This window comes from Pseudocercospora fijiensis (assembly GCF_000340215.1).
Source record: "Pseudocercospora fijiensis CIRAD86 unplaced genomic scaffold MYCFIscaffold_11, whole genome shotgun sequence".
Taxonomy (NCBI): Eukaryota; Fungi; Ascomycota; class Dothideomycetes; order Mycosphaerellales; family Mycosphaerellaceae; genus Pseudocercospora; species Pseudocercospora fijiensis.
The window spans coordinates 1441942-1451658 of record NW_006921542.1 but is presented as its reverse complement, the minus strand read 5'-3'; the positions used below and the strand labels follow the sequence as shown (position 1 = coordinate 1451658).

Sequence of the window (9717 nt, the reverse complement as noted above, 5' to 3'; positions counted from 1 at the left end):
GTAATATAAGGGTCGGAGGCTAAGTAGTAAGAATATATACGAAACTTTAAACTAAACTAAAGGGAATACTAATCGGGGTCGCTAAGCTTCTTACTCTTATTCGAAGTAGGTATAAATAGGTAAGAAGCGGGTACCGTAGCGCTTAGGCGAGTAGAGGCGAGCTACGACTAGAGGCGGCCTACCTCGTCTTCTTTTTCTACGATAGAAGTATTCGCGTCGTTAAGAGCCGTACTAAGGCTAGTACGGGAGACCGAGAGGAAACGAGTAGTATCTTTATAAGCCTTAAGCAGGTTAGCGAGTAGTTCTAGGTCGGTAGCGTAGGCGTAATCTAGCTACTCGCGCGTAGCGGGGATTTTATTCTATACTAAGCTTAAAAAATCGGGTACTTCGTTAGGTCTTATATTTTAAATGTATTCTTCGGGCGTATCTATCTTAATAGAGGCGTTTTTTTAAGGCAGTTTGTAATATAAGGGTCGGAGGCTAAGTAGTAAGAATATATACGAAACTTTAAACTAAACTAAAGGGAATACTAAATTAATATAGCTACTATCTCTATAAGACGAACTACGAAGAAAGGAAGAAGGATACCTTAGAGGGAGAGCCCCTTCCTTAGTATTCCGCCCTACGGCCGTCTAGCGCGTCCGATACGTAAGCGTAAGTACGTATATCCTACTTACTAACTTCTTAGTAAACCTCTACTTTTAGGTCCTTCCCTACGCGCTAAGTACGCGCGTACGTATCCTGCTTATCCGCCATCTCGTAGCGCCTTTATCTCCTAGCTAACTTACGTAGCGCGCGTATACGAACTCGTTTAACCGCTCTTAAGCAAATATGTTTCTCCTAGCTCTTCCCTACTTTCTGGTTCCTTCCTACTACTCGGATCTATCCTACGACTCTATATATCTCGCTTACTATCGTCCGTATACGTATACGCGTAGTTTAGTATAGTCCCGTCGTTCGTATATTAATATATAACGTATTGTTCTGCTATATATAGCCTCCGCGGGAGTCCCTAAGATATTACGTTATACGGCTAAATAGGCGGCTAACTAGGCGACCTACTTCGCTAGGGGCCCCTACTACTAAGGCAACTTAAATCCGATATTACTTTATAGTATAGCGGCTAGCTTATAGGACTTGTCGGTGCTTTCTAGGCAGCTACTATAATACTAGGATACTCTTCTCGTACTTTTTATACTCTTTTCTAATACCTTACCTATAAGCGCTCTACGACAACCGAGTAAATATAAGCTATAGGGTTTCCGCTCGGTACCTTAGCCTCCGAGATAGGGTAGAGTTAAATTTAGAGCAATAGCCGGCACTCGTAGCCGGTATATAGAGACAGTAGTAGGCCTTTTCCTACTAAATAACTAGCTTGTTTAGTATAGCCTGCCTAATATTTCTTATATTTCCTAGTGATAGGCCTAGGTTGATTGTAAGATTACTATAGCTAGTAAAGGCATTACTGAAGAATATCTATACTGTAGTAGGACACTATTATTACGCCGGCTATTTATTTGGAGGAGGCTTTCGCCTGTTGCTGTACCGGCTGTGTATACCGGCTGTATTTCAAACTTTGCCGTACCTGCCTTTTTTGGCCGTACCTACCGTCTTTCCTTACTCCAATATTACTACAATACAGGCTCGCGCGACGCTTACTCCACCACCTAGCGATACCGCAACACCACCTCTCTCGCTACATTTAACCTTCGTATCGATACCTACATCTCTATACTCTAGATCTACCACCTCTACAACACCCTCGCTCCGCGCGCGCCTTTATACACCTTTATAATACACTTTTTTCCTTAATTCGACGACTTTCATAATACCGAGTCTACTTAATTTAGTTACGACGCCTCGTAAGAAGGGACCTACTACTTCTATAGGTCGTAATAAGACCGGAAATAGTAGAACGAGTATAGTATATTAACGTAAGAAGGCTACTACTACTACCGCTAGATCCGGTACTAGAAAGGGCGTCGCGAGTAAGGCTCCGCGTAAGATAACGGCGGGTAAGGCTCTACACAAGACGATAACTAGCGCTTCTACTACTAGTAGTAATAATCGTACGAAGCGTCGATAGCGTTTAGGAAGTAAGTCCTATTTATAGCCGGTAGTATAGCCGGTATTCTTACTATCTTTTTATTAATCCTTCTTTAGCCGTAGCCCTCCGTAAGATTCGGAAGTATTAGAAGAGTTCTAATCTCCTAATCCGTAAAGCTCCTTTCTAACGACTTATTCGCGAAATTGCCTAGGATTATAGAACGGACCTTCGCTTCTAAGCCTCCGCGATAGGCGCCCTTTAAGAGGCTATACAAGCCTACCTAGTTCGTATCTTTAGATATATGTTTCTCTTCTACCTCTTTTTAGACTATAATAATACTATTTTAGCGGTTAACTTTATAGCTATCTACGCGAAGTATATAACGATTATAGATAAGGATTTGAAAGCACTCGATTAGATTCTAAAAGGCTAGAATATCTACATTCGGGATAGTACTAGGTAGGATAGATATTCTAGTAGGAAGGATGTTCGCAGTATCGTCTACAAGCTTTTCTATATACGAAATAAGCCGCTATTATACGGCGCTATATACCGCGCTCTAAATACTCTCTAAGTATATATATATAGTATAGTATACTTTATTAGCTATACGGAATAGAAGTCTTCGAAAACCCCGTTAGTAATAAGGAGTAAAAAGGCCGGCTACGCTACCGGCTACGCTAGCGGCTACGCTACTACGTTTTTAAAAGAACTAGAAGAAGATATATATTCCGGTTGATTTGTATTAGTTTAGATTTTTATAAAAGAAAATAGAGAAAAATAAGGAAGGTTAAAGAGCCTAATACTTATAGTTATAGGTATTATCCCTATTTTCTAGACTATATTATATACCTGCCTTCGTAACTCTACCTAATACTCCCTCTAAATATCCTTATACTCTACCTACTAGAAATTTCACTAGGTACCTAGACCTATAGCTGCCTCTGTATCTTTTACTATCTTCTATAGGTTAAAGGACTCCTCTATAGTAGCCTCTACCTCCTTATATAATACGAAGTTACTACCTACTCTACCCTTAATATCTCCTAAATAACTAAGAGTTCTAAGGAACGAACTAGTATTCGGCCTTAGTATAGCGAGTAACTAGCAGAACGTTATATAGAGCTGCCTTATAGCTCTTTTATATACTATACCGATACCGAGGGAGGAGCTATCCTAGTACTTAATATTAGAGAATAGTTTAGTTAGAAAGTGTTAGAACTTCTTAAAGAGGGCTTCTAAGGAAATCGATAAGTTCTACCTAGATCTAGATAATAACATTCTACCGAGCAGTTAGGGAATTAAATAGCGAGCGAAAGGATAAACTTTATACCTAATAAGTACAGTTTCTAAACTAAACTATAATAGCTTATATATATATATACTTTTAATTAGTTAGTGCCCTTAGCTAATTGTCTATAGATTTAGGGTTATATAAGTACCTTCCTATAACTGAAAAATGCCGGCTACGCTACCGGCTATACTCTCGTATCTTATAAAGGGCTTGCTTCGAGTTACGTAGACATTCTTATACTTCTTAGAAACCGATAAATTCTATAGTTCGAACTAGCTAATCCTATAGTGGCTTAGCAAACTAACCTAAACTAAACTAGATCTTCGGCTTAGTAAACTAAACTAAACTAACCCGAACTACTGCGGGGTCTAAGTAATACTATAATAATAGTAATACTATAATAAAAGTAATACTATAATAATAGTAATAATATAATACTATAACGTGCTTAAATGCTATAGTATAAAGCTATAAGGACTCGTTTAGGCCGTTAAAAGTAATACTATAGTATAGTACTATAAGGACTCGTTTAGGCCGTTAATAACAATACTATAGTATAGTGCTATAAGGACTGGTTTAGGCCGTTAATAGTAATACTATAGAATAGTACTATAAGGATTAAAATCGGACGTTAATAATATTACTATAGCGCGGTACTATAAGAACTTATTTCGTCTATCGATAGTAATATTATATTATAGTACTATAGGGACTAAAGTCGGGCGTAAATAGTAGTACTACGATGCTACAATATAGTAATATATTTAAAAGCTATATTATAGAGCTACGGGAACTAAATTCGGCCGTAGATAGTAATACGGTAATAATATAATACTAAGATATAGTAATATACTTAAATACTATATAATAGTGTAGTATAGTAAAAGGTTACGATTTACGAGACGCTATAATAATACTAGGATTTTGAATATAGAAGTTTAGCGATCGCTTTAATATTAATGCCTATCTTACGTAGGTTGTCTTCTATAGAAGCAAATATCGTGCCCTTGCTACTTGGCTTGGGAGTGGGCGCTAGCGAGCCGGAATGATTGGCGGAGCCCATTGGCATACCAAATTGGCTACGTAGCACGCTGTCTATGTTGAGGGCCAACAGAAGGTGCTGATCCTTAGATTTCTTCTCTGCTCTCGTGCCGCGCGGAAGGTCTTCGGCGGACGATGCGAAGCGGACATGCCGAGAGTACGGCGCGGAATCGAGGTTGTCGTCACGGATGCGATCCAGGATAGGAGGAGTGGTTGGCGGCGAAGGCTGGCGATGTTGCATAGATTGAAGCAAGTCGTTGTGGGCTTTCGGGTCGCGGGTCTCGGCGTCGCGCTGCTCCCGCTGGGCGTTGGAGGCGCGATTCGTGCTCCATGTTGAGAATTCGGGCCTTGGGATCCCCGGTGCGATCATTCTTCTTCTGTGCGTCCTCCTTGAAAGCGGCCATCGGGCTTGACAGGTCCTCGGCGGCGGCAGCGGCACGGGCTTGCATAGGCAGAGCCTCGATAAAGCTGCAGCTATGCCATTGTGGTTCAGCCACTTGTCCAAGTCGTTACGCGTGAAATCCAGAGACTGCTAGCACATGAACTCGGTTGTGTCGGTGTGGAACTTGTCGGGCTGGACTTCGATTACTGGAGCAGGCGCAGGCGTAGCCGGCGCAGTGGTTGGCACCGAAGTTGATGTAGTGGAGGCTGGTGCTATTGGAGTGTTGGTGGAGGAGGCGGAGGCAGACGCTCCGCCAAATTTGAATGCATGGCCTTGTAAAATGATGGTGTCTTTGGTATGCGGGACGATGTAACGAGCGCCCGGGGGGACCAAGACTGCTGAGCAGCATCGATTGGGACGGAGAAGTCGTAAGTCTTTGGCGAGTAGGCTGTGGCATGCCAAGTGGTAATGCAGGCGTGGACGGGGACGTCGACGGGCGCCAGTGGCTTGCTAGGCTGGGTGTTAACTTCGGCAGGGCTTTGGATAACATGTGGTTTAGGATCCAGGTAACAAGCTTGCTTGGGGCATTCTGGTAGACGTCGGTGCCTTCAGTGTCGAGGCTGGTAGGGCGCATGAGGTCGACGGACTGGCGCGGGTTGGGAGAATGCTTGGCGGTGATGGCCTCTTGTCCGCAGAACTGGTGGTAATGGACATGATAGTGGAAGGCGATAGCGGTAGTGGTGAGTAGATGGGGTGGTGAGTAGATAGGTAGTGAGTCAATGGGATGATAGCAAATGGAAGAGTTGGATAAGAGCTTCGATCGGAGTAGGGTGATAGGATGAGACGGAGAGCGTAGGCGATGGGTTGTGGGAATGGAAGAGTAGGCAGTGGTGTCGAGAATAATATACTTCCTTCGTGCGGCAGCAGTTCTACGGCTTCTGGAGAAATGGGATTGTCAACAAGTGACCAGTTTTGCAGCACCTGCGCAGAGACAGCAGATAGAGCTGAGCTGCGAGGTGCGATGGCATTTCTGCACGGGCCGGAGAGATGAAATCCTCGACGGACGACCAGTGCCGTTCCACAGACAGCAGATGAAGCTCACGTGCGATGTGCGGCGACATTTCTAACCGGCGGGAGGTGAAATGGTCGACCGACGACCACTTCTGCAGCGACGGATGCATGTAGAGAGAGACGGGAGATGAAGCTCGGCGGCGGCTTTTCTTCGTTCTGCGCTGACGGAAGCACGCGCGCGGGAAAGTCGACGCCGACGCTGACTGCTCGTTGCAGAGCGTCGAAGCTGACTGAGATTGGCGACGCATGCTCCGCTCGGCTCCGCTCGGCTCCGCTCGGCTCGGCCCGACCAAGCCCAGCCCAGGCTCTCCTCTGCAACGGACATCGATCTGAATCCACGTTTTGCTGGGCCCCAAATGCATCTCTGGATGGAATCTCACCATACTTTCGGATCATCAAGAACTGCCTCCCCCACACTCGTGGGGCACGGTTACGAGGTGTGTGGGATCGGAGGCGGAGAGCGGCACTCCTTGGACTGATTCCTGTCCGCATCTCCCTCTCGAAATTCCCCGTTTCCTCTGGTCGGTGACGAGGGCGGTTTATAGAAGGATTTCCGAGAGTTTCAAGGTTTGCAGCTGCGTGGTCGAAGAGGAACAGATCTCGCAATGTTTGAGGTGCAACCTTGGCTTGGCTTACTAATCGAGGTCGATCTGGATAGAGACATGTTTTGCTGGGCCCCAAGTGCATCTCCTTGTGGGAACTCACAATATTCTCGGGTCGTAAAGAACTCGGTTGGTGAAAACTTTCGGGCACACTTTCAAGGTTTGCAAATGCGTCGGCAAAGAGATGTACTATGTTTCGCAGTTTACCTAGCAAATTCTTGAGGTGCTGACTAATCGCACGTCGGCTGGCACGCAGAAGATTCAGCTTCTAGTGCGCATGGCAGCCTCGCAGTATTTGCCGCTGTGCATCCTTTTCCACATCACTTCTTCGGCTGGCAAGCATGCATTCGAGCAGCTTCGAAGTCGAGAGCGGAACATTGGCCCGGTTTAGCCCGAATTTGGAGACCAATGTGGTGGCAGCAGAGATCACTGAACACATCACTGCATCTTCGCCAAAGCAGGCTTGCAGCCAGCACAAGCAAAGCTTTGGCTTGGCATGCTGTACTGAAGAAGCAGAGGCCTCCGATACTCCGACTCCGATAGACATGATTTCACCACCACCACCACCACTGCCACTGCCACTCACCACTCACCTACGCTCGCTTCTTCATGGCTCCAGGCCTCGTCCGCTCGCACCGCTCCATGGACCTTCTGGAAGGCGCTGTGCCTACTCAGTCAACAGCGAAAGGCGAGAGAGCGGCCGAAGACAGAGACAGCGAATCTTCTACAAGCCCTGGTGCTCTGGACATGTTGGCCCATAGTCGAGGTATAGGCTCAGATCCAGAACAAGGATCGCAAGAGGAGACGGGCCAAGAGAAAGACGTCGGTGGGGGCGAGGAGACCTCGGTGGCGTGGAAGAGAGAGACCTCGTTGGCGTGGAAGAGAGAGACCTCGTCGGCGTAGAAGAGAGAGACCTCGTTGGCGCGGAAGAGAGAGACCTCGTTGGCGTAGAAGAGAGAGACCTCGTTGGCGTGGAAGAGAGAGACCTCGTTAGCGCGGAAGAGAGAGACCTCGTTGGCGCGGAAGAGAGAGACCTCGTCGGCGGCCAAGAGAAAGGCATCGTTGCCAACGAAGAGCCAGACATTGATGCCGGCGAACAGCAAGGCATTGGCGCCGATACACAACAGCAAGACGTTGGCGAACAACGGCAAGACGCTGGCGGCGGCGAACTCCAGCAAGACATTGGTGCCGCCGAACAGCAGCATGACATTGGTGCCGGCAAACAACAGCAAGGTATTGGTGCCGGCGAGCAATAGCAAGGCATTTGCGGAGGCGAACAACAGCAAGACGTGGGTGGGAGCAGTCCGGCCATGAAACCGCAATAGCGGGATCCCATCGAAGAGATCACTGAAGCTGAGCAAGAGGCCAATGCTCATGAAGAGCGTGCCTACAAGCAAACCATCACGCCACGGCTTAAACAGGCTCACCAAGTCTGGGACTTCTTCAAATAGCCGTGTCCGCTGTAAACACAAGACACTCACCCAGGTCCACTCGAAGCCAGGTTTTGCTTGTACGGTGTCAAGTTCCTCGGTTGGTGCACCGGTATCACTCCCGCTCACATCGCCGACTTTTCCTGGCCTTTACCGTCTCAGGCCTCCCCAGAGCCCGAGGCAGAACCCAGGCCAACTTCACTGCCGCGCTTGCCCAGGGCTTGTGTGATGTTGCTCCTGCCGCTGGGACTCAATCGTGACCTCTACAGAGGGGATGTCATCCACCACCACCTGTAGGTTCAGAGAAAAGACCCAAACAACCCCCACGCCATCACAATTCCATCTCCAGCTCACATGTACGCTCGCCCACGGAGGACCTGTTACATCTACTTGATCATGGCCTTGATCTATGCCGCCGCGTATCTCTGGCTTGCGTGGTGGCTGCTTGCCTTCATCCTCCCATCTTCGCCCCATCGCGCCACGAATCCTCATTACACATCTGCTATCTGCGCTCAACTGGAGAACCTCGGACTGACTGGAAGCGCTCACGAAACTCACGAAACCCAAACTCACGAAACTCGCCAAACTCACCAAACTAACCAAACTCACCAAACTCACCAAACTCACCAAACTCACCAAACTCACCAAACTCGCCAAACTCACCAAACCGACGAAACCCACGAAACTCACGAAACTCACACTCAAGAGACTCACGAGACTCACGGGGCTCACGAAACTCACGAAACGTGGTCAGCCGTCAGCCAGGCATTGGACTTTGCCGCCATGGCCGTGAGCATAAACTTCTCCGCTGCCTACACCCCGAACATTCAACTCATACGTCAGCGTGCCTCACGATCGATGCCCGCGTCCACGCTTCTAACTTCATCATGGCCTTCGACACACGCTGCCTACCCTGCCGTCTCCAATGCTATCATAGCTGGAGAGGAAGTGATGGATGACATCTACAGCCGCATTCGCCTGGCTAGAAATGTGATTGGTTCCTTCTAGCAAGGCCTGCTTGGACTAGACAGCTTAGTAGTCGCTGGTGAGAATGATTGTGTCGATATGGCATGCGTTGCTACCGGGTTGTAGGGAGCAAGAATGGCCGAGGATATTCTTGTTGGAAGCATAGCAGAGACGAAACGCGGGATCTAGTTATTGCAGTCAGAGGGGATCGGTGAATCAATCCTTATCGCTGCTGAGCCAAATGCTACCTCTGCCACCATGATCTTCTTTGCCTAGCATCTCTGCGCGAAGGTCTGCGATTCTTTCACTACTTCTTCTCATCACCCCGCTACCTTGTCGAGCAAATCGGCTTAGGGGAGGATGTCTGCGCGAGAGTAACGGCAGTTTTGATGATAATGATGATGATGATGATGATGATAATAATGATGAGAGCAGCACCAGTTGGCAAGCTTGCAAGACATAGGACGTCTGGAACGGCGAGCCCTGTAGCACTAGCGTTAGTTAGCAGACCGCCAGCTAGAGGATTTGGTCAATCTAGCTAAAAGCACTATTACTACGAGATTTTAGTATTACCTAGCACTGCTAGTTCTGCGACGCTTAGTACAGATAGGGCGGCGAGCAGAAAAGCAAACTAAATCTATTATAGATACTCCAAAAATAAACCGCAATATTATTAAAAGTAGCGCTACTATATATAGGGAGACATTTGTATCTTACGCTCTCCTACTATAACTTTATTGCGAGTAGCCGCTTTATCCTAGTATATAATAAGTAGCAGTAGGAATAGGAAATACGATCGTAAATAATAAACTACGAAACTAAACTCTAATAGGGGTATTCCTCTTAAAAGTACGTTAATGCCTTATATCCTTAGACTACGTCTA

At 46.9% G+C, this 9717-nt stretch overlaps 2 protein-coding genes across 2 annotated transcripts; both read right to left on the bottom strand.

The window, feature by feature from the left end:
* Nucleotides 1–1513: 1513 nt before the first annotated feature.
* Nucleotides 1514–7048, bottom strand: MYCFIDRAFT_179780 (uncharacterized protein; the record flags this gene model as incomplete). The annotated part of the gene is made up of 11 exons (XM_007933767.1): nucleotides 1514–1562; nucleotides 1622–1667; nucleotides 4356–4486; nucleotides 4569–4856; nucleotides 4922–5036; nucleotides 5072–5301; nucleotides 5336–5768; nucleotides 5801–5861; nucleotides 5893–6705; nucleotides 6757–7006; nucleotides 7035–7048. 11 exons carry the CDS (start codon nucleotides 7046–7048, stop codon nucleotides 1514–1516), a joined length of 2430 nt encoding a protein of 809 aa, XP_007931958.1.
* Nucleotides 7049–7108: 60 nt separating this feature from the next.
* Nucleotides 7109–7813, bottom strand: MYCFIDRAFT_200546 (uncharacterized protein; the record flags this gene model as incomplete). The annotated part of the gene is made up of 1 exon (XM_007933766.1): nucleotides 7109–7813. One exon carries the CDS (start codon nucleotides 7811–7813, stop codon nucleotides 7109–7111), a length of 705 nt encoding a protein of 234 aa, XP_007931957.1.
* Between the last annotated feature and the right edge of the window lie 1904 nt (nucleotides 7814–9717).